Source organism: Euwallacea fornicatus, chromosome 20 (assembly GCF_040115645.1).
Source record: "Euwallacea fornicatus isolate EFF26 chromosome 20, ASM4011564v1, whole genome shotgun sequence".
NCBI classification, from domain to species: domain Eukaryota; kingdom Metazoa; phylum Arthropoda; class Insecta; order Coleoptera; family Curculionidae; genus Euwallacea; species Euwallacea fornicatus.
In genome coordinates, this window is record NC_089560.1 from 456,552 (window position 1) to 481,595 (window position 25,044).

At 33.8% G+C, this 25,044-nt stretch overlaps 3 protein-coding genes across 7 annotated transcripts; 1 reads left to right on the top strand and 2 right to left on the bottom strand.

The window, feature by feature from the left end:
* Positions 1 to 1,521: 1,521 nt before the first annotated feature.
* On the top strand, positions 1,522 to 13,850 carry aralar1 (calcium-binding mitochondrial carrier protein aralar1). 4 transcript variants are annotated; one of them, XM_066294007.1, is made up of 12 exons: positions 1,522 to 1,867; positions 5,728 to 6,043; positions 8,775 to 9,061; positions 9,117 to 9,352; positions 11,330 to 11,420; positions 11,522 to 11,597; positions 12,242 to 12,450; positions 12,503 to 12,583; positions 12,640 to 12,857; positions 12,975 to 13,195; positions 13,258 to 13,348; positions 13,405 to 13,850. In XM_066294007.1, exons 1-12 carry the CDS (start codon positions 1,826 to 1,828, stop codon positions 13,562 to 13,564), a joined length of 2,028 nt encoding a protein of 675 aa, XP_066150104.1. In that variant the 5' UTR covers positions 1,522 to 1,825; the 3' UTR covers positions 13,565 to 13,850. The 4 variants fall into 4 exon arrangements, with proteins under 4 accessions (XP_066150104.1, XP_066150107.1, XP_066150105.1 ...); XM_066294010.1 differs by lacking the exon at positions 1,522 to 1,867 and adding an exon at positions 4,826 to 4,984; XM_066294008.1 differs by lacking the exon at positions 1,522 to 1,867 and adding an exon at positions 5,301 to 5,664.
* Positions 13,851 to 13,901: 51 nt separating this feature from the next.
* LOC136345561 (glucose dehydrogenase [FAD, quinone]-like) lies at positions 13,902 to 19,190 on the bottom strand. Its single transcript, XM_066294012.1, has 11 exons — positions 18,819 to 19,190; positions 16,957 to 17,159; positions 16,721 to 16,895; positions 16,533 to 16,667; positions 16,356 to 16,471; positions 16,071 to 16,299; positions 15,899 to 16,013; positions 15,510 to 15,634; positions 14,524 to 14,793; positions 14,330 to 14,472; positions 13,902 to 14,093 (listed from the first exon to the last, which is right to left on the bottom strand). Exons 1-11 carry the CDS (start codon positions 18,964 to 18,966, stop codon positions 13,908 to 13,910), a joined length of 1,845 nt encoding a protein of 614 aa, XP_066150109.1. The 5' UTR covers positions 18,967 to 19,190; the 3' UTR covers positions 13,902 to 13,907.
* Positions 19,191 to 20,745: 1,555 nt separating this feature from the next.
* Positions 20,746 to 24,961, bottom strand: xit (ALG6/ALG8 family glucosyltransferase xit). 2 transcript variants are annotated; one of them, XM_066294043.1, is made up of 7 exons: positions 24,751 to 24,961; positions 24,325 to 24,597; positions 24,114 to 24,270; positions 23,827 to 24,063; positions 23,656 to 23,761; positions 21,281 to 21,578; positions 20,746 to 21,228 (listed from the first exon to the last, which is right to left on the bottom strand). In XM_066294043.1, the coding sequence occupies exons 1-7, from the start codon at positions 24,807 to 24,809 to the stop codon at positions 20,838 to 20,840; spliced, it is 1,521 nt and encodes a 506-aa protein (XP_066150140.1). In that variant the 5' UTR covers positions 24,810 to 24,961; the 3' UTR covers positions 20,746 to 20,837. The 2 variants fall into 2 exon arrangements, with proteins under 2 accessions (XP_066150140.1, XP_066150141.1); XM_066294044.1 differs by having other exon boundaries at positions 21,281 to 21,560; positions 24,751 to 24,958.
* Positions 24,962 to 25,044: the final 83 nt, after the last annotated feature.

The following is a 25,044-nucleotide window of genomic DNA, read 5'->3' on the forward strand; positions in this document are numbered from 1 at the left end:
GTTGTACAAGAAAAATAAATGTAAAAATACTCAAATGTTGTTATCCAATTTTCGTTTGTTTACAAGTTATAGCGTAAATAAATTTTTTTAACTAGGATTTTACTTACCATAAACGTACCTTTCCTGGACGTTGGATTGGTCGTGGTGGCCCTATTAGTTGACCTCCGAGGTCTCCAGACCTCACACCACTAGACTATTGTTTGTGGGGTTGGTTTAAAACTGAAGTGTACAGAGTAAAAGTGGACACTCAAGATGCACTATTCAACGCATTAGAAATGCTGCAGCTGCCATTAAAGAAAGACATGAAACAATCAGGAGCGCAACGGATGCTCTTCATAGACGACGCCGAAAATGTTTAGAAGTTAATGACAATATTTTTGAACATTTACTATAATATCCAAACGTTAATTTATGGAATTTCTTATGAAATTTATACATTTTGTTAATTTTATGTTTTAATTTTATTTACGCTTTAACCTGTAAACAAACGAAAATCGGATAACAACATTTGAGTTTTTTTACATTTATTTTTCATGTACAACACGCTCCTGAAATTTGGCACGATCCTCCCGACTCACCCTGTATTAACAAAGTTCTTAGCTTAAAGGTGTTGACAAGTGATTGGTGTCTGATGATTTCAAGGGCAAATTTTGACTTTTTGCGAATTGTTAATCTCTGATGAGGTCTAGTGTGAACTGACTAAAAAGTGGGTGGAAGCCTCAACAGTCAGTTCCCACTACCCTTCCCTTGTCACACGGTAACGACCCTTTATTGAATTACTTGAATTGGACGTCCTTCGCGGTACCAGGAATTGGTCCTTTATTTGCCTCTAGTCGGTTTTTTTTTAAATCACCAGGGCTTACAACCTTTTCTATGACTATGGCTAATTGCAACCAATATCACAGATGTACTGCAGTGGGATTCTTGGAAAATCTTTACAGTGCAAATCCCTTTTCTATCGGCAATAAACTACTTCAAGGGACACCATTATGAGAAAGTTTCCAGGGTTATGATACCCTTTCGTTATAGTTTATTGCCGACATTTGGCATTCCCGAAAAAGTCTGATTGTTTTCAGACACAAACCGTCATTTTCGGCACCAAAAAGTTGCAAAAATCCGGGACCAAAATGATGTTGTATCTCGAAAATTTTACTGGATATCGTAAAGCGGTTTGCGGCATCTTATAGAGCTTGTCGGGACGGTTAATTTTAGCTTTTTTTTAAAGCAATTGGCTCTCATCTGCCCGAGGTACCACAAGTCAAAGTTTGAAAATTGAGAAAAAAATGGGTTTGTTAAGCTTCGACGCTTTGCGTTTTTAACTTATGATTTTATTGTTCAATTCTTTAGGCCCTAAGCAACAGCAAGAACTTAAATTAGGAAGTAGGAAAAAATAAATCCTGCCAATTATTTTGTACCACCCAGCACGTGCTCCTGACGTAGAAGGAACGAAACCAAGTTGTACGTTGGTCGCGTCCGGTATGATTTTATACGTCAGTAGTTTTAACCTACAAAACTATAGACGTCAATTCGACATGAATGTCAATAGGTTAACGCCTTAAAAAATTGGATTTTACCCAAATTTCAATTAATCATTTACTAAATCCTTCATGTTTTGAGAGCAAAAAACTTTAAGAAGATCTGAACTTTTTAATTCAGTATTTATTATACCATAGAGCTTTAAACATACATTATAAATGCGACAAAAAGGTGATTGAACTCGTAGTTAAAATTGTTGGAAAAAGTAAATCTCGTTTCCGCAAATAAGTGATTTTAAGCAGTGGCCAGTGGCAAAAAACTTTGAAGTTCTTCTGTTTGTGTTTGTAAAATGGTGAAAGTGCCCTGTATATCCAAAGCATCCTGCCAGGAGGTTAGTATAGACATAAATATAAACAGAATCTTATTAGCAACTATTTAAAGCATTTAAAATAATGAAGTTTTTAAATAGCGTGGTTGAGATAATCATCTTCTAACACTTAATGGTTATATTCCTTTCGCTATTTCATACAGATCTGAGCAGCATCGATGCTAAATATGCTTTAGTTTCTGAAATCTATTCATAAGGCATGTAGCATGCTTTAAAAATTAAATTTATGTTTTGGAGCAACTGCCATGTGAAATGCCCCATTGTAAAGAATATTACTAGAAAGAGTAAAAGCCCCTATCCTGAGCTTCCAAGATAAGGGCAACACATATGATTTAATCAATGTCTCACATTTGCAGTTCATCTCCTACTGCAAAACATTTCTGAATAATTACCCTTACAATGTTCAGTCTGCGTGGCTGACATAAACATTTGAAATTTCAGGTTTTTTAATGAATTTTCAATTATTATCACAATCACTACGAAGGAGTTAAGAAGAGTTAAGTGTGAATGAATATTTCCTGAAAATAACTGCAGTGCGCAACATCTTCAAGCAGTAGTATTGTTTCCTTTGCAGGGTGCATTTTAACACTTGATTTTTCAAGATCAATTTGCTTGTTTAAAATCAGAAATACTGCATACTACCTCATATCATTTTTACTGTGTAGTTTAACATCAACCTTATGAATTTGAACTCTAAGTCCCTTCTTGACTTTCATCCCTTTTCAAGAAGAGTGAAGTAATTATTTGCAGAATTGATTTCTTCTTTGTTTTCATTCATTTTTTCACTAGCCCTTAATGTCTTCCAGCTCATTTTCCAGTTTTTAATAATGTGCTTCCTATGTATACTTACTGCTTTTACTTTTTACTTACAGAATGTACTTGATTTAAAAGAAATTAAACAATATTCAACATAGAAAATTATTTTCTACAGTTTTAGAAATGCAAAAGTTCTCAAAAATGAGAAATACATTCTAAACTCTACTCCTAAAAAGTTACATAATCTAAAAACAATACAAAATCTGTAGGTTGAAATATTTTAAACCACTATATAAATTTCTATTGCCCCCAAAAATGAGTGTGAAAAGAGAAGAATCCCAAAGTAGGGCTAAAAGTCACAAATTCCCAAAGCCAAAGAAATTTTGGTAAACTCACCATAAAAGTTACACAATCTCTAATTCTAGAGTCGCAAAAAAACCAACACAGATTTTTTTAAATTTATTTAAAAATATATACAGAGTGAGTCTTAAATGATGAATCAGCTCTGCAGTACGTTACAGGGCGGTCGTCGGGAGTATGGGAAAAATAATAAAAAAATTTGTTTGAAAAATTGACGGAGTTATTAATGAAAATAAAAATAGTAGATTTCACAATATTTTATGGAAATTTATAGGAAATGTTTAAAATGTTGTCCATGAACTTCAATACACAAACATGCATGTTTGGAAATATTTACCTGTGCACCTAATTGCATAAAACCTTGATTCTTCACGTGAATTTCCATGGTATTCTCCCAAAATCCACATCATATTTCCATATTCACCATTGATGAATATTGGATAAATAAGGAAATGAATAAATAATTAAATATAAACACTTTGTAAAAACTTTACTTTATTTTTTTAACTTAATGTCAATTTTAGAAGTACTGATATAATTATTGTTTAATTCTAAAAACATTGTTGTCAAATGCAATTTTAGAACGCTTGCATCGAAAAATCTTCTATTAGAAATTGAAAATTTGAAACTTACATTGAACATTTCCAATTGTTACTAGTTCCTCATATCCAGAAATACCAAGTACTCTATTGCAATGTTTAATAATAAAAAGAAAATTGGATAATAAAGAAGTTAACTCTTTAGTTTAACACCTTAGTAACTCTATTTAGTTTTCAACCAGGAATTTTTCTATTATTTTTCCCATATTTCCTTAAGGTCGTTCTGCAACGTAATACAGAATTGATTCGCCATTTAAGACTCATCTTGTACATGAATCTAAAAATGTTTGAAAAGCAATTACAGATATCAAGGTACTTGAGAAGTTTATATCAAGATGATTAAAAAAATATGATTCTCAGACAGATTCTTCATTTAAAAAAATGGGAAGTTGAACGTGGTAATCGCAAATAACATCTTGAAGGAAATTTGGTAATTTTTATTCAAGCCATTCCTGAAATATTTTATTCTTCAATTACTTTCGAACGACACTGATTATTGTTGATTGATGTTTTTTGCCACCTTTAGTCAATACACATACAGTGTGTCAATTTCAAAACTTTAGATTGCATATAACTCTGAAAATTGACATTCTTTTCAGAACATGAAAAAACTTTTTCATAAAACATTTTGAACAGTTTTCGTGAATATTTTAATTTTACATTTCTCTATTTAAAATGCTGTAGTGTTCTCCAAAATTGATTTTTTTTCGAAACTAATTTTTTAAACGCAGTTTATAAAGACCTTTAAAATGAGGTATCACATGATAGGTATTGTAATTTAAAATTTTAGAGTCAGGGTAGCTACCACCCTTAGAGGCATACATAACAACTTGCAACCATTATTAGACTGGTTCCCCTTCCATTCTGCCGAAACAGTTTTTGAACGAAGTAAAAAAAATTCAATTTTCATAGTTATAGGTAATTCAGAGTTTTGAAATTGACACTGTACACCCAAATAGCCTACATATGATGTATAATACATATTTCTTGTTTTCATCATTGATCCGATAACCATGCTCATAATCACCGTTCTTCCAAATAAAATTCAGTGTCAATATATCGTCGAACAACAGTCCGTGATCATCATCATTAACCATGATGCTATAATGTGAGGCGATAAATAAAAATAGGAAACTTTCTCGTGGCAAACATCGGCGTTAATTTTTATTGTGTAATTATAATACTTCGTAATGACGACACAGATAAGGATTTTTTAATCCTCGAAATTTAATTCAAGTTTAGCATTGGCAAGTATGTGTATACACACGTAACGATAAAATGTCCTCACAGAAACTATAGATTGCATTTTATTGTGTTATCACTCCTTAAAAGTCAAACATCTCGTGAGTGTAGGCTAGGTAATTCAGATCGGCAAATAACTATGCCTTTTTCACTATTAAATAAGGTAAGAATGGTATATAATTGGAACGGATGAGCAGTTTATGTGGTAATGATATTGAAAATGTTTAAATAAAATTTTTAAAGACCGATTTGAATTTGGCCCAAAATCATTTAAAAGAATTTCTTTATCTGTGATGCGAATTGTTAAGATTGCCTACTGCGAATATTTGCAACAATGTTAAAGTTTTCAATTTTGAAACCACATCGAGCAGCCAGGCTTGGATAAAATTGACTGGAGCTTAGAGCCGTGGTGCTTAACAAATTATAACAATCTTGGACGGATTCCGATTCAACAATATCAAACGTTCCTCTGTATTTAGCTTCATCACAATGGCTAATTATCAGCCAGGATTCTAGCTTATTGCCTAATATTAGCATTGTGAATCTGTCATTCTATTTTGCGATTCTATGATGACGTTCGACAATTTTATTCTCCTTGCTTACATTTTAACACATTTCCTACAAATCACATGGCAATATTGTCGTATATTCTTATTCAGCGTTCTGCGAGCAACCTTACCGCTATTTTGAATTTATTTTTAACTTACTGAAATCTAGCGAAAGCATAATGATGTAAGCAATGCACGGGTCGCGCTTTTTAAATTGTGTTCCTGACTTCTCACCTCACTTTTCCTAGATTTTTCAAGAGTCCTTATCATGGCGAAATCCGTTCCTTTCGTTGAGGTTTGTAGAGTTTATTTATACTTACTCCAACTAACAAAATATGTATTAATGTGTTTATTTCAGGGAGGGGGGTATTTAAAAAGAGCTAGCCCCACGCAACTGCAAGAAGTATTCCAGAAGTATGCCACCATCGAGAAGAACGGGGAGAAATTCATGACAGCCGATGACTTCATTATCAAGTATTTGGGATTGCTGAGCGAAAACGACTACAATAAGGATACTGTGCGTCTGCTGGCTGGTATCGTCGACACCAGCAAGGATGGCCTTATTTCTTATCCAGAGTTCCAGGCTTTCGAGGGGCTCTTGTGTTTCCCTGACGCCCTTTATAAAACTGCTTTTCAGTTATTTGATACTAATGGGAACGGCACGGTCAGTTTTCGTAAGTATAGTATTTTCCTGTGTGATCTCCTCTAACCTTGTAAAGGTCATTGGGTTTCAATGGATAGCGAAACTGTTAGTGGAATGTGGGAGAGGATCCAAATCCGAAGATTTTATGGATTTTGTTGATTGCTGGTCGCGTTTTGAATTTTTTTTTTTTAAAGTAAATAATATATTTTCAGCAAGGAATTTTCGTTTCTCTATGTTTAATGTAAAATAATGTTTAAGTTTAAAATATTAATAATACGGGCTCGTTCTTCCTTTTTCGAGTTACCAGATCGTTGAGTCATAAGTTTGATGTCCACATGTAAAGCTTATTTTCATTATATTACTACATTCATGAAAGTATATTTTGACGAAAATCACCTCGATAGATGTGTCATGAATATCCGCGTATAAAATGTTGTTAGGGCCGTCGTAATTACCAATATAGAAGGTATTGAGCTATTGCCACTCAGAGAAAGAACTATCATGCTTTCTTATATACATCTAGTTAAACGAAACAGTACGATACCGACTGTCGTCCGACTATTTGTTGTGACAGTTACCCTCAAGACAACAACTATCACAAAAACTATCATCGGGGAAACGAGCCTTTAAATTTCAATTAATTATGGTATTTTCGGACACCAATTTTTCTTGATTTTTCAGCACATATGTAAGCATTGAAACCCCCTATTCTCCGCAGGTAAAAGCCAAATTTAAAGTCTTAGATTAACAATTTTCCATTTACAACTACCAGTTTCAGCCTCATCCAAGACTAAAGTTTAGCTTTGGCATACCGAGAACATGGGGGTAACAAAACTGTTAATCTCATATTTAGATATATAGTGTTACGCTTTGTTTCATATTGTTTTGACAAAAAATCGGTATCTATGCTTGCAAGCGACGCTGAGGATTTTGTAGTGGTTATAGACATATCCAATATCCAGATTATATAGGGTGATCCAACTCGAATATACATGGTCAGATTTGCAGCTGGACAAACTAAAAGTTTGCAATTGTTGAATGTCATCATCGAGTAGACGGAAATCCGCTTCAAATTTTCACCGTTACTTTATCTAATTAGTAGTCAATAAATGATTTATGATAATTTATTTTTGCAGTAGATTGGCGCACTTATAAAAAGTTAGCCTTAAATTAGGGCCGCTGCCTTTCGATATTTCTGAATTTTTAAGAGCATGATCATGAATTCGTGAGTTTTCAGTTCTTATTACATATTTGATTTGATCGACATTTTCAAATAATAAGCAATTTTGTTGCCTTTTCCAAACCTACTAATTGGCTTTTTAAATAGTATCTGGAAACGCGAACTTAATAGTCCTGATTATCCCATTTAACGTAATGGCTTAAATCTTGGATAGTAGATTTAAAATGTTCTTATTTTGATAATATTTCGACAATTTTAGACAACAGCAACCTTTATAGTTTGGAGCACCCTACATGAATTGGGCAATTAAATTTATTGATATTTCTTTCAATGCCAAATCTGAATCGAAAGTCGAGTTTATAAATCAGGCTCCAGTATATATACACACAGCAAAGTGATTATCATATCAGAACCTACATTTTACTCAACATGTTAATAAAATGGTAAATGTCGTAATTTTTTTGTAAAAAGTATCTCAGGCTTTCACAAGTCTGGACGAAGTACAAATAACGTTGCCAAATAGAACGCAACTACAGGGTGCGGCATGGAAATCGCGCGTTTTTGAAATAATCGGAATTGTTCCTTTTTTTATATATATATATAATTCGTTTTTTTATTTTAACAACATGGTCGAAAACACAGCATCTTATAATAAATAACATAAAATGACACCTGGCATGTGCTGGCCATTCTCGTTGATGCAATATTAAAATAAAAATTGGCTTCCAGGCTTTCCAGCAGATCTCCGTTGCTTTCGGCGATATGACGTTGAATTGCTTCCATTAATCCTTCTAATGTTCGAGGCTTAGCTTCGTAGAAACGTGCCTTCAGATAACCCCATAAAAAGAAATCACATGAGGAGAGGTCAGGCGACCGAGGAGGCCAAAAAATATCTATTTAGTTTATTTAATTTTCGAACCGCAATTTTGAATGGGTTCTAACGTAATTTTCCAAGCAAGATCCGTCTTTCAGTACGATCACTTATTCGAAGAGTAGTTAAATGTTTCCGAGCAGAGCGAACAGTGCAAAAAGGAGGTCTCGGTACAGAGTAGCTTAGGACTTCTCTATATCGCTTGACTCACCCTTGCAACAATTTCTGGAGTGCGAATAGTACGTTAAGGGCTGAAAGCGTTTTTTTTTTTCATTATTAAACTTCCAATTTGTAGGTTGTTAACCCAACGTAAGATTGTGTTACGTGTGAGAACAGAATCCTTTCGGTTAATATCGAATCTGCGACGAAATTCACGCTGAACTGCAATCACAGACTCATCATTCCTAACAAAACAATTGTAAACGAATATTCGATGTTGGTGATCAAATATACTAATAAAATGGATTAAATATCTATTGAAGCATAACCGTTCCATTATAAACGGTCGAGTACTACTCGTTCTATAAAGGCATGGTTCCCGCGCTGCACCCTGTAGTATGTACGAGTATGAATCTATTAGAATGTCTAGCTGATTATAATTGAAAATATCAAATTTTCGTTAATATACTAAACCCATGCAAAATTCTCACATTTGCTCAAGATTGATGCTTACCATACCCTGCATAACGCAAAATCACCGGCGAATTTTAGACGAATTTGTGGAGGTTATGAAAAAAACCGAACTCCACCAACGAATCCCTTTCAACATGGACGCTCCCTTCGTCCAACTATATTTCGGCAAAAATAAACAACGTTTAGTCACCTACAACGAGTTCAGCCAATTCTTACACGACTTCCACGAGGAGTACGCCATTGAAGGTTTTAGGCGAGCCGACAAAGACGGTTCTGGTTTTATTTCTGTTTTGGATTTTCAGGACATTATGGTCAGCATCAAGAGCCACTTGCTCACCAAAGAAGTTCAATCTCATTTGATTGAGGTATATTCTTTTATTTCAATAATTATTTATTTTATTACATGATTTTTGCTATTAGGCTGTACAAGGGGAGACGCAAAGTAGGCGCGTGAGCTTTCCCTACTTTATAGCCTTCAATTCGTTGCTCAATAATATGGAGCTGGTCAAACGTATCTACCTCAATGTGACTAACGGCCATCGCACGCAGGAAATTAGCAAAGATGAGTTCATGCATTCTGCGCAGGCGATGTCACAGATGACGCCTTTGGAAGTTGACATACTCTTCCATCTGGTGGACGTTTTACATCAGACAGGGTACTATTCTTTTAACCAATATAAAACGATTATTATGTACCGGAGGTATTGAAGAACGGTGACCCAAAGTGAAAATGATACTCCTGTATTGAAATCACTATTTATTACTAAATTTTCATTTACTTTACATAAACTAGAATACAAAATTTTAAAAATATTATGCTACATACTTTCTATAATATCCACAATTAAAAATGAAAAACATCATTCTTACAAAGGAAGGAAAGAAATTAAGCTTTATTTGCTTTCAAAATGAATCTCAAAAGTAGAATGATACACTTCTTTTTTAATCGTTTTTGAAATAAATTAATATCTAGTTGGGAACTCCTTAGTTAAAGTAACTTCACAAAAATGGTTAGGATCAATTCTACCAACTTTTTAGCGAAATCGAGGAAAATTTTCTCCTATTCTTCGAGAACGGTGCGTTTTGATTAGTCTATTGGGAATCTCATGTTTCCTAATTTCCGCTTCTAATTTAGCCTATAGATTTTTTATGGAATTAATGTCTGGCGATTACAGTGAGGTTTTTATTATATAAGGACAGTTGTACAAAAGTGATTTTTTTACAATTTAGGCTTTATGCTTCGAATCATTATCCTAGTAGAACACAAAGTCTTTACAAATGTTCAGTTTTTCTACGCTGGGTTGAACGTTTTGCCGTAATATGTCCAAATAAACATGCTGGTCTATAATGCCATCGATGAAACACAGCTTTCCTATCTTGGCCCTAGACATACATCCCCAAACCATCACACTGTCTCCTCCACCGTTTAACAGTGGCTCTTAAATTTGCTTTTTTTAGTGCTTCACCAAGTTTCTTCCAGACAAAACCACGTCCGTCCTGTCCAAAGAGGTTGTATTTACTTTCATCTGTAAACAAAATTATTTTCCAAAACTCGTCTTCCGTTATCCAAATATTCTCAAGCAAACTCTACTCTGATCTTTTAATTCTTCAGACTAATAAATAGTTTTTTTCTGGTTACTCGATCATGGAATTACTGTTTTCGCAAAACTATTTTTATGGTTTCTGGATACTAACTTGTGTAAATACTTTTCAACTTCTATAGTCAGTTTGTGGGCACTTATTCGGGGATTTGTTTTTACATATCGCTCAATCCACTATTCATCAGCATCAATAAAAAAATTTCTTGGGCTTTGTCTTATTTTGTTTCTTAATCTTCCCTCACTTTTAATGATGTGTTGTATTATTGCTGGACTTTTTTGTAGAATATCAGCGATTGCCCTAATAAACTTTTCTTTTTTGACGACTAGTTAGTAATTCACGTTCTTTCACAGTGATACGTTTTCCTGTGTTGATTTTGAACTAAATTTTAACAAATATTATTACAAGTCAACAAGAATTATTTATTCTTTGCATTTTTTAATATTTCTAGCATTCACAAATATTCTATTATCATAAAATTGACCTGTATCATTTTAATTTTGAGATTCGTTTTGAAAGCAAATAGAACTTAATTTTTTTGCGTCATTTGTAAGAATGTTTGTTTTATTTTTAATTGTGGGTATTATAGAACAAATGCAACATAATATTTTAAGAATTTTATACCCTAGTTTATTATCAAGTAAATGAAAATTTATTGATAAATAGTGATTTCAATACAGGCGTATTACTTTCACTTGAGCCACTGTAAGTAAGTAATTTAAAGATATGGCAATGCCGCGTCCATTTATTTTAACGCAGCGTTGCCAATTGAGGTAGAAAGTTATAAGTTTTTCCATACACGTCGATAAAATTAACATCAAATAAAAAATATACATTATCAATACCTCCTCATGTTTAGTCACTAACAAGTTCATTGCTTAACAAAAGAAGAGTAATTATTTGGAAAATGTTCTCTTTTTTGCTGCCTCTTTGGTGCATTACAGGAATTTGCACAGTGAGGATTTTGCACGTCAAGAATGGTTCGCGCTGCGACCCTTTGTTATACTCTCTCTAATTGCATGATTTTTTTTTAGGCGCATCGTATACAATGATCTCTACGCCATTGCTCCAGAACAGTATTTCAAACAGATTACGAACAGATTGGCAGAGATTCACGCAGTTTCGGTAAGTTGATTATTTAATTATTGAAACATTTCTGTGCTAGTCAAAAACACATATTTAATATTTTATGAGGAATAGTAAATGTTGGTTTTGCACAATTTTAGAGTCCGGAGGAAAGGGGTGTACTAATTCAAATACTTGAGAGTTCATACCGTTTCACCTTAGGTTCAGTAGCTGGAGGTAAGTCCGCTCTAAATTTGTGAGAATGATCATGTTGACATCTTTCCTGTCACATATTCACGCCATTTTTTTCATTAACTTCATGAAGGTATTATTGTTTTTTCACGCAGTTAATTTTATTTAATGGTGTTCGCGAGGCACAATTCAACTCTTCATTTGCATGGTCTATATAATGTTGGCTACCTTTATTATGTAAATAATGAAGAGGTAATAAGAACATTATGTTACTTACTATTCACCGAGCACCCTTGAATACTAAGTAATACGATGGGTGACAGCTCGCCCAAAGTAACTTTGCGGATGAGGTAACAGTAAAATGTTGAAAATATGAAACGTTATACAGTCCATGACAAAAGTGGAAAGTAAGGGCGGTTTTATCTTGTCCTTTCTCATTCGGCCCTAATGGGTTCCACTTGTCCATGGCGAGAAATGTTTTTCGAAGTGTAACGCACCCTTCGAGCTGTCTATCTGTTTACTGCCAATCCAATGGTTTATCACTTCACCAACAAAGTTAACTTAAGCGAGCTATATTTATGACTTATCTTATGGGATAAAGCTTGACCATTGAAAGAAAAACCAGCTTTTAAAAACATAAAAAGCTCTTTCATTCGCGCAAGTTTAAAAGGGGGGTATTCCAATTTCAGCCGTAGGAGCGACGGCGGTGTATCCTATCGACTTAGTGAAAACTCGAATGCAAAACCAGCGAACGGGGTCGTTCATCGGTGAATTAATGTATAGAAACAGTTTCGATTGTTTCAAAAAAGTCATAAGGCACGAAGGTGTATTTGGATTGTACAGAGGATTGGTACCTCAATTATTGGGAGTGGCACCAGAGAAAGCCATTAAATTAACGGTTTGCATAAAGCATCTCTTAACGAGACTTGTATTAACATGTTCCCCTTTAGGTCAACGATTTTGTCCGTGATAAGTTCACCGATAAAAATGGATCTATTCCTTTGTACGGCGAAATTTTGTCAGGCGCATGTGTAAGTACATATGTTAATTAGGCGAAAATAATGCACCTTCAATTAGACGCTTTTAGGCGGGCGGGTCCCAAGTAATTTTCACAAACCCACTAGAAATCGTCAAAATTCGTTTACAAGTTGCTGGTGAAATTGCGGGAGGAGCCAAAGTCCGCGCCTGGGCCGTAGTAAAAGAGCTGGGATTGTTTGGATTGTATAAAGGAGCTCGAGCATGTCTGCTCAGAGACGTTCCGTTCAGTGCCATCTACTTCCCGGCATATGCGCACACCAAAGCCAGGTGCGTATAACTGATCTATTTCCAAAAAAGAAAACTTGAACAAACTTAACCTCATACTGTTTCCGAGATCTCCAATGATTAGACGACTTGTAATTGACATAATTCTTAACTATTCAGCATGGCAGACGAAACTGGTTACAATCACCCTCTCACACTATTGTTGGCGGGAGCGATTGCGGGCGTTCCAGCAGCTTCATTAGTCACTCCGGCTGATGTCATCAAAACTAGGTTACAGGTTGTGGCACGCGCTGGTCAAACCACTTATAGCGGTGTTTTGGATGCAGCTAGGAAAATTTACAGTGAAGAAGGTTTTAGGGCGTTCTGGAAAGGATCTGTAGGTAAGATTTGTTCTTTGTTTATTCATGTAATCAAGATAAACGGGAATTGTGCTTCGTTTCAGCTCGTGTGTTTAGGTCTTCACCGCAATTTGGAGTCACACTGCTCACATACGAAGTGCTACAGCGAGTGCTTTACGTAGATTTCGGTGGAAGGTATAATTATGCTCATATTCCCTTTCGTCGATAGGTTATTTTTAATTTTTCAACAGTCGACCTTCTGGATCAGAATTCAAGGTGCCGTCAATCGCCGGAGACAAAGGCGTAACAAACGTAGACCATTTGGGAGGATATTCGGTGTCCGTACCAATTTTCTCAGGAATCGAAAGCAAATTTGGCCTCTGTTTGCCTAAGTTCAGCACCGCCAAATAAAACTGGTTCGATACTAGAGGAAAATTTAGAATTTCAAATGAATGATGGGTTGTAGCACGAGATTAAACTTAATATTAAGGTGTCAGTTTTAAAGCTCCAAAGATGAGGAATTATCTATTATCTACAACACTGGTACTGTGATAATGCTGCTTTTTCATCCCTCTTTATTAGACGTACACTGCCCTTAGGCATCCAAATAAATAATTTCATCCCATTCCTCTGATGTGGTAGTACACTGTTGGAAATTCCTCTTGTTAATATATTACCTATATAATTATTATTATAACTGAGATTTATTTAGCCTCTAACACTGTATTTGGATTGGGAAAATTAAAAATTGAAGTCAACAGATATATTTTGGCACAAGGATTTCACTCATGGCACACACTTTTGAGCTTAAATAACTAGTTTTCCGAATGTAATCAGCTGCCATTTCAGCTAACATTAAAATAGGACCGTTAATATTTCCACTGGGCAAAGACGGTAACACCGAACCGTCCATCACATATAACTTGTTAAGCCCTTTTACCTAAAAAAAAAAATATTTACTTATACAGGGAAGAATTATAAATACGAAAAACATGAAAAATTGACACGAATCAAAGTCACTCGGGTTATACTTAGATTTGTTTAGTTTTCTTATTATTTGAAACTTCAAATACTTTTTACTAAGATAGTGATTGAACATAAGAGAATATTTAGAAAATTTTTTTATTCACAAAATTTGTAAAATTTCTGAGTGTGAACGACGAATTACTATATTACCTGAAAATTGTAATCAACAACCGTTGTTGGATCATCGTGTTTGCCCATCTTGCACGTTCCTACTGGATGAAACGCCGTTACACTCAAATACCGGACGTAACATTCCCAATATTCTTTGGTATCAAATATATATTCGTGACACTCTACAATGTATGAGTAGAAACGTAAAATTTTCTATTTCTTTTTTTTAATACCAGTCAAAGTATTATTATTAAACTCGGCACCAAACGACTGCAACTCCTGAGTTTTCACTAAATCTTTGATTATCTGTATTCCCCTAATAAGCACCTCAACATCTTCTGGGTCAGTCAAGTACTGAGGATCGATCAAAGGTGGAATCAATGGATTTTTGCTTTGTAATCGCACAGTTCCTTTGCTCTTCGGATGTAGTAAAATCGGCAAAATGGTAAGGCTTTTTTTATTGATTTTTGCGAAGTAGCTTGACCAAGTTGTATCGGAAATACCTATATTGATTAGTGAGAATCACAAGTAAACATTAAGTAAGTATACCATTAAATAACTATTTACTATAACAAAGGAAATATGAAATTAAAATAATGTGGATAAAATTTCAGTCATTTTTTTCTCTTTAAATGTAAGTAATAGTTTTTGAAGCAAGTTCTAATGATATCGAGACAGAAAATGGTACATCACTGTCGAGAAAGTTAACTATAATCTTAAGGCCTTAAGGAAACTTTGCACCGTGACTTATTATTTTATTTACAACCATAATTTATAATTGGGATTAATTCTGTGATAGATAGGGATATTGTTTGATTTGATTGTTTGCCATTTAAAGTTACTTATTGGCACAGACAAACGTCTATTAAAGTCCAATGTTAGTTTCTTAATGAAAAGAAGCTACTAATTTGTGCTCTCAACCTATTCTAATAGCATATTTTGCAGAACAAAGCCAATAGAAAAAAAACCATAAGCATTGTGGACAATGTAGAGTTTACTCAAACAATGCTAGAAATTAATTAAAATAGACCAGAAAATGGTGTCGGGAAGTAAAAATATGTAATAGGAAATTTTCCACCCTGTAACAAAGTTAATAATATCAGCATTACACATATGGTTGTAAATAAGAGTTAATGCTTTTAAATTGAATTCGTAGTCAAAACACGAACGTTTATTGTTTTTCTTAAAAATTCCGAACTGAGCAATAGTTTTTACATACCTACGAGTTTCCTCAAAAAATATCCACTATCCTCAGTAAACCCCAAAGGCATTACCATAAATTGAAGATCTGGTCTTAATTGGGATGATTTAGATTTTGTATTAAAAAATGCCATTAATTCGCACCTGAAAACGTACTATATGAATACATTCCAAAACTTTATGTTTCTAATAAATGAGCAAAATTGATTTTGTCGCATTAATAACTGCAGCTAATCTAACGAGAGGGTGCGAAAAATTTAAAGCTATTGATTCTCGCACGCTCAATTTAAAGCTGTAACTACTCTATTAAGTAATATCTATTAAGTCTTATGTAACTGCTCTATTTCAAAAAATTAATATTTAAAAAAACGTGAAAACCCAAATTTACGATAAACTCTAAATACTGACCCTGTGGTGGTCCAAGGACCTGAGTTTTTGACAAAATATTCATACATGGAGATTGGGGATAGTATGTTTGCTATTCCCAAAGTTAACGTGTGGTTAAGAAGAATTAGATCAAACCCTTGAATAAAAAACGTGCCATTATTCCCCTTTTTGCACTCAGAGAACTAGTCCCCACCTGTAGTTACATGGTCTTGTAAGTTATTTCCCACGGGGAGATTTGCCACTAAAGGAATACCCAGAGATTTCAAGTGATTTTTTGGTCCAATCCCTGAGAGCATTAATATTTTAGGAGACCCTATAACCCCCGCTGAAAGTATAACAGCTTTTCTCGCAAACGCCCTATATTTTTCACCCAGGAAGTTGTATTCGACTCCTTTGGCTTCGAAATTGTACTTCAAAATAATCTAAAATTGAGTGATAACAGCTTCTCAAAGCAACGACATGAACATTAAAAGCATACTTTTTCAACTAAGCAATTGGTTTTAATAAATAAATTGATTCTGAGGTGCTCCTTCAGATTTTCTGCAGAAGTCCATCTTTTACCATTAAATAGATTTGCCGCCGGAGTGTCAAATCCTACAGGAAGTGTTTGAATGCATGAAGGAAGATAAAACAAGAAACTTTTACTAATAAATACCTAATTCACAATTTAAGTTATTGTTTTCTATAACAGGATACCCTAAATGCTTGGCAGCCTTGAGTAAAACTGTGGGCAAATCAGTTGAAAAACTTAACTGACTGATAAACATTGGTTTATGAGAATCACTGTATCCTAAAAGATCTTTCTTCTTACTGATAATGTAAAAAATAATAAAAGCACCAAACCTTTTGCATTATCAAATTGCTCTAAAGTTTTAAAATACAGCATAATGTCTGAATAATTGTAGAATTCATTCTCCCTGAACCACTCATCAAAGTCCTCCCTATGTCCCCGGGTATAGAGCAAGCTATTCAACATATTGGTGCCACCTAGCACTTTGCCCATAGGCCATAAACTGATCTATATTGTTATTATCAAGAAGAAACTATGATACCACAAAATACATATTATTAATAATTACATTTTTGTTCAATCCTTTGCAGGCATTCTTTTGAGGAACAGTATGGTAAGACCAGTCATATGCAGTTTTTTGTAGCAATATCCCTACTGAGGGGATGTGTAGCAAATCTGAGATATCTTTACCAGCTTCCAGGACTAAAACGGTGTCTTTTGAGTTTTTGGCTAGTCGATTTGCTATAATGGAACCTGCTGATCCTCCACCAACTGTAACATAAGTATTTTACATATTTACTGGACCACATAAACATCGGTCATTATGTCAAGGAAATGAGATATATTATACAGCTTTGGCCAAAAGTGTTTGAACACCTCAAAAAAAGTCAGAACAAACTATTTTTATTAATGAAAATTAATATTTTCTTGCTCCTCCCTTAGAATTAGTCACCGCAAGCACCCTCCGAGGCAACGACGCTGCAAGTGTGCGACATATTTTTGAGGAAACTTTTTTAGCCTACTTCCAAGGCTTCAAAAAGACTTTACTTGGAAGTTACTTTATGTTTTTACATTTATTTGTGCGAATGTGACTACAAATGCTCGATAGAGCGGAGGTCTAATGAGTGGGCAGGCCATCGAAGAGATGGGATGTCGTTTTCTTCCAATCACCTCATAGTGCCTTTCGATTTATAGTAAGATGCATTATCCTGTTGGAACTGGACGCCTTCCATATTGACGTTTCCAAAAAATTCCGTGAACGATGACTGAAAAATCGCACTATTCATTCGCTCTTCACAAAGACACATTTTGCTAACGTCACTGGCAGCTATGCACCTCCCACCCAGATCATAATACTTCCTCCTCCCTGTTTAACAGTTCCAACTACGTATTCAAGGTTGAAATCTTCATTAACTGGTAGACGGATAGACGTTGCACCCGGAGTTGGAAAAGTCTTCAAAAATAAAAAACCACCCTTACACAAAGTGCGTTGTACCATTTCACTCAATCACATCAAAATTCATATAGATCAAAAAAATAATATACAGCATTTACTTAATGTACCTCAAACTGTGATTCATCCATACCAAAGGATGTTTTCCCAATCCGCAACCGTTCAATTTTTATGTTTTTGAGCCCGTTTCAACTTGAATTTCCGATTTTTTCCAGAAAGCCAGGAACGTTTTCTGACTCTGCAACCTCATAGGCCTGCTTGGCTTAACGTTCTTCTTACCGTCCAAACCGATATACTACGTCCAACTTGCTCCGAAACTTCGAACGCTAAGCTTGAAAATATTTTTTGACGGTTTTTCCGTCCGAAGACATCCGAAAAGTTGCAAGTTTTCTACAGTCTGATTTCGATCTGTTCTTATAGGTGCCATATTTTTGAAGACGTTGTAGAGTACAATAAACAGAGCCAATTGAACATTTCCATCGATTCGCAATATCGTGGAAAGCTGTCCCTCGTTCAGGTAAATATCAAATTTCGTTTCCCGAGGCTGAGTTCCGTTGTTTTAGGCATAGGTCAATCACTGACTCAATTTTGACCATACAATAACAAAAGCACAAAATTACTAAATGAAACACAACAGCATAAATTCTAATGAACAACTGAAATTTGATCATTTCTACTTGTTTATTTATCAAATTCTTAGAGTCACCCTTATTACTATAGAATATTGTTTTAGATTGAGTTGTTTTCGACTGAAATGTAATTAAGTTTAGAAAATTCTCATTAACTTTATCTACATAAATTTTATAATCCTAAAATCTTATCCATAATTTTAATGGTGTTCAAATAGTTTTGGCCAAGGTTATATGTTTGTCTACAGTTAGAAAATTTTCTTTCAAACACATAACTATTAAGTTTGAAGTTTTCTAGTTTGTTGATATTTTGTTCCGAGTAATCAGAATAAATTACACAATACGAACCTACAATGTAGTCAAATATCTCATTCTCCTCTATGGGAATAAATGTGTAAAATACATCACTGACAAGTAGGGCATAATGTAGGAAAATTCCAAAAAAATAAACCGCGATAACATAAATTAGAATCACTAAGCTGCTCACAGCCACCATCTCTGTTTAAATGGGTTAAGAAGGTTGATAATTGAGTTAAGCCAATCCGACTGACCATTATACCAACAAAATCTACTTAATAGTTACTTAACCATCCTAAATCAAATGTTTTAGGTATAGTAATCATTGTTGGTAGGGTAAAACCTTTTTAAATCTTAAGAGATATGGTTAATCTATTACTAATTGTTTACAAACAATCAGACAGAAAATGCGGTTATAGGTTGACGGAAGTCGCCGACAATGGAACATGGTCATCTTATCACTGTCAAATACTGTTAACATTACCATCATTCGTTGTTCTATATTTTTGAATATGATATTTTTGGTGGGAAATGATAATAACAATAGAGACTTGAAAAGTAAATAATGTTGCATGCTCGGTGCAACAAATATCCAAAGTTATGTCCTATATATTATACAGGGTGTCCTCGAATTACGTGGCCAAAATAATACCGCAGATTGTTTGAGTGAACATAAGTCGATTTAACTGAACTTCCCTCAGTCCAAAAGTTGATAATTATGGAGCTACAGGGTGTTAAAGTTGAAAAAAAAATCACATTTTCTTTAATATCTTTCAATTTCTTTGAGTTAATTTCACGAAATTTCATATTTGAGGGTGTTTTAGGATACGAAATTCAAATTTATTAACGATTTAGTTGTTTCTTCTAGGGGGCGCCACAAGCGACCATTAGGACACATTTAAATCTCTGTAACTTTTTCGGGCCACGGTGTATATTATTTTGGTATTTAAAAACCTTTTTCCCTACCTTTTATACTTAGAAAAGGTATACTTTATTGACGTCGCCAGAAGCAACGGTTTTGGAGAAAAACGCATAATTCTAAAGCGCTGCATATTTGCGTTGGCGCTTTTAAGTAAATAACTCAGTTGGCTATGTTTTTAATTGACATTTTAACACTTGAATTTGTTTCTCAAATGTCAGTTTTTTTATTTAGCCCTCAGTTTTTCTTGTCAGTTTCGCTTCTTGTTCCTGTAAATATCCATAAGTATGGCCAATAAATTCACTTATTCTGAAATGGTGGATATGCTGTTAGCTTATGGACTTTGCTGTTGTAATAGTCAAAAAAGTGTACGAGTTTACAAGGAAAAATATCCTTTCCGTAGAATTCCAAATCGGAAAACTTTTGTTAATATTGAAAGGCGTCTAATTTTAAGGTAATTTGCATGCATCATCAGGCTTAGATGCATTTTTCTCCAAAACCGTTGCTTCTAGCGACGTCAATAAAGTATACCTTTTCTAAGTATAAAAGGTAGGGAAAAAGGTTTTTAAATACCAAAATAATATACACCGTGGCCCGAAAAAGTTACAGAGATTTAAATGTGTCCTAATGGTCGCTTGTGGCGCCCCCTAGAAGAAACAACTAAATCGTTAATAAATTTGAATTTCGTATCCTAAAACACCCTCAAATATGAAATTTCGTGAAATTAACTCAAAGAAATCGAAAGATATTAAAGAAAACGTGATTTTTTTTTTCAACTTTAACACCCTGTAGGTCCATAATTATCAACTTTTGGACTGAGGGAAGTTTAGTTAAATCGACTTATTTTCACTCAAACAATCTGCGGTATTATTTTGGCCATGTAATTCGAGGACACCCTGTATATCTTTATTCCCTTAAAGGTTTCCAGATAATTATATAACCTGCTTTGAGTAGTTGGTTAAGTATCTGAAACACAGCTATGAGGCATAAAGCAGCAAAATACAGTTTCCTAATAATAAATAATTACATACTTACAGTACAGTGATAAATAAAACAATATTTGGATCAACATATTTATTTTTCTACTAACAAGAAACATTTTCATCACATGCACTATCAGTCATAAAATGAGTAGAATCATTAAACCCGGTTCAACTATGTAACAGTTGAAAATAATACCTTGCCCAATAATAAACGACCCCCAGAGAGCAATAAAACGAAGTCAACATTAATGGCAAAAAGGGCAGTTTACTGTCCAACCCTGACAACTTGTGAATCACATTCTCATAGAAAAATACAAATGCTAATCCCAACAAGTAAAGGGATTCTACTGTATTGAGTAGTGGTAATGAGTATCTACAAGCACTTGCTAAGTGGATTTTGTATTCTACGTAAAACGCATAAGACGTGTATAAAATAAGGAGTAGAACTTTAATAAAAATTAAAGATGATGGGAACAAAAGGGGGAATAGAGAATAATGTCCTATAGTTGCCAGCATAAGAAAGATTTTGGCATCCCTCTGATTTAACACAGAAAGTATGCTGAAAAAATATTTAAAGTAACACAACTGTGCGACAACAAAATTCTTCTTACCACAACGGTATGATGATCATTAATATAGCTTTTTCGTGCACATGCCATCCAAATAAAAAGGAAGTTAGTCCTGATAACACAAGACAACGCAAAAAATTTAATGGATCTTTCTTCAATACAAATAGTTTCCCCATCAAAGGCAGAATAAAAAGCACTGTTAAGGCCATTGTGGTAGATGGACGTATCGTTGGTAATACTGAATGTGTAAACTCTTGTACTAATCCTCTGGTTATTGATTGAGCAGAATTATTTTGTGAGAATTCTATGCCAAATCTAGGCACTGTAATAGAATAATTGCCTATAAAGAATATCTATATCTACTAAGGGTGGTACAAATTCTTCAATAATTAAGGAATGAGATCGAGCGTATAATACATAACTTAAGTGTACAGGAAAAACTGTATTATAATGTGTTGCATGGAGATGTAAGATAAAAAATATACAGGGTGTTCCAGGGAAAAATGTTCACCCTAAATATATTTTCTGTTGTTTATTAAAAAAAACAACGTTAAAACACTTCAGTTTTGATATGGAGGGGGGCATCATTTAGTGATTTTTTTTAATGTCATACTTGTGTCCTTGGAAACCACCCTTTTAAAATTTTCAAATTGAAAGAAGGGTTGTGTTATACCTCGTTTGGAAAGTAATTTTATTCTCTACAAGATGAAACTTTTATAAATTTTTTTTTACGTCGATTTTGTAGAAGTTAAACGAAAAACAAGTGACTCGATTTTATCCATTTTTGCTAATTATTTATTTATTTTATCGTAAGGAATATTGAAAGTGACTTCCATGCACACGTAAACTTGATCCTCAAGATATTGCCGATATTATCAAATATTTTTGGTGTTGTTGACCTGCACTCTTCGACAATCTTTTCACATAATTTTTCAAGAAAATAAGATTGTGCATCATGGATTTTTGCCTTCAAATATTTCCATAAGGTAAAAATCCAGAGACTAATGTCAGGGGAATCCGCGTGTCACTCTACTGGACTTCTTTTGCCAATCCATCTTCCAGGAAAATTTTCATCTAGAATTTGTCAGACAGTAACGATGCAATATTGAGGTGTTCCATTCTGTTAAAGAACTAATTCTTGTTCCAAAAAGCGGAGATCTTATTCAAGTATTTCCAGTATTCTGGAAAATATAGTATCCTGTAGAAGTTGTAGAAAGTTTCCACTATATCAATTTTCAGATATCAAAAATTTTTCTATAATGAAATCACCTAAAATCTCTATCCAAACGTTCCATTTTTGACAAATGAAAATTGACGTCACTGCAGTAACGACAGCTTCGTCTTTTAACTTTACTGTTTAAATAGAAGAAACATTCATCAGAAAATGTTATATTAAGTGCTGGTTTAAATATAACATGTTACTAAAAGATTTATAGAATTCTAATCGACAGTCGAAATCATCCTCATTTAATTCCTGTACCAGTTTTATGACGTAAGGATGGAATTTTACTTGTTCTAAAATTTTATGAACAGCACTTTTTGTAAGCGCCGGCTTCTCAGCAATTTTTCATTTAGACTTTCTGTTATCCATTTGAACATATCCTAGGACCGCGATTCGTCCTTCACCACTTCTCGCAGGGCGATCAACTTCCTATTTTCTTATTTAGGATTGAATCAGTCTCATTGAGTTTCATTAGTAACTTAGATACTTAAGTATGGCATATCAATTTGTCAGAATTATTTAAATTGAACACACTAGCTGTCGCTCTTGCAGAATTATTATTTTTATGATACAGAACTCACGATCTCGATTCTCTCTCGTATTGTGTAATCTATTTTAAACAAATTAAAAACTGAATAACGAACTGCAAAATGATGCCGTGCCAAAAGTATTAAAAGTACTACCTGCAGAAGAAAATATCAATAAATCGTTCCTTCGAAAAAAATAGTAGTTTTCAATGAAATGTTACAAATATCATAGTTCTTAATACATTTGGGATGTCACAACGTTTTGAGTATGACTGTCCACTTTTTGCGTTCATTACAATAACATTCATGGTTAAACTCAAGTTATTGCGTTTTTGTTTAACAGTTAGAAGATTGCCGTACAAAAGTAAAACATAAAAGCTTCTCCATGTAAAGAATAACATTATCTTTCAAAGAAGATGTAAGAGAACTGTTTTTCCACTTTGAAAATTTGAAAGGGAAAGTTGCCAGGGGTAGGAAAACAACATTTCGAAAAAAACAACTTTGTTGCCAAATGTCCCCCTCCCTATCAAAGTTAACGTGTTTTGACGTTTTTTTTTAACACACAACAGAAAATATATTCGGACTGAAAATTTTTCTCTGGGACACTCAGTATGTGTTCTTAATTTGAATTTATACTTCTCTATACTTTTGTATTGCTCAATACTTACAAATGAAAAAAAGACCTTTATCAAAAGTGTTGTAAATAGCCCAAACATTTGGGGCCCAATAAGCATGACATAGACCTCTTTTAAATGGAAATAACCTAGAGAGAACCTAAAATATTAATTTTTGAATACCAAAGACAAGACCAAGTCTTATATTATATATTTGCAACTTACTTGAGGGATGTGATAAACAAATGGAGCAAAACTAACAGCAAAAACCCCAATTACAATTGCGCCCAATCCCAGAAGATGGCTTAATTGTATCTTTGATACTAAAGTCTTAGCCTGATTTGATTTACTAAAGCAGTAATGCTTTAGCAAATATATAAAATAAGCAGGAGCCAGATATATGTAAATATGTTTCATATTTAATAGGAAGGTAAACCAAAATGTAGCCCACTTATAATTCTCCTGCAGAGAGAACTTAAGTTATATTTAAATTCTAAAAATCACCTGCACACCTTCCACATTGCTGCTATAGAAAGCAGCATAATCCCATACATAATGCCATTATATTGAAAATGAATATGGTCCACCATCATTAAGCCACAATTTGTAATTAATAATATTGGTAAAACAACCTCCTTTTTCCAGCCTTTAGGTAAACCCTCACAAACTCTATAAGTGCAAAAAGAATAGTACTTTTATTTCAATGATACACTTTAGAATTACTTGTGAACTCCATAAAAATATACAAAATCTGAAGCGATCACAGATAATCTTTGGAAAAGTACAGTCATCTCAGAGGAGTATCCAGTGTTGTGAATTTTTAGCATATTTTTGTCAAAATATACTGCTACAAAGGACATTAAGTACTCAAACCATCCAAAAAATGGAGGGTAATCTAGAGTCCATTCAGATGTTTCCTCATAATACCATTCATTAGTTGGTAGGGAATGTGTTAGAGCTAGCCAATTTCTGTGCACTTCAAAGTCAGTCGACCTACTGAATTGTTAAAAAAATTGGTATATTATTAATAATTTTATTTATTTTATTTTAAGTGCCTTTTAAGCTTTTCTGGGCCTTTAAAAAGCATTTCCATGCCTGAATTATTAATCCAGAAATTTGCGAACTATATATATATAATTGAACACTTACTATGAGGGTATCAATAATAATTTAACGCAAGATGTTAATAACGTTACAGTGAGGATCATATTTGTTTCTAGAAATACAGACACAAATGCGTGTTGAAGTAATACTTTATGAATATTACATATTTTTCTGTTAGGAAATTCAGACGTCTTGTTGATGGTTATTTGTATTTGTACTTGTTAGTTCAGAAAATAATTCCCCTAGTTTTTGGAAACACTCTGTATTTACTCTATTGATTATGACACATGTCGCGTCAATGTTACGTCTATATGTTTCTATTATTTCTTTGTTCTATTT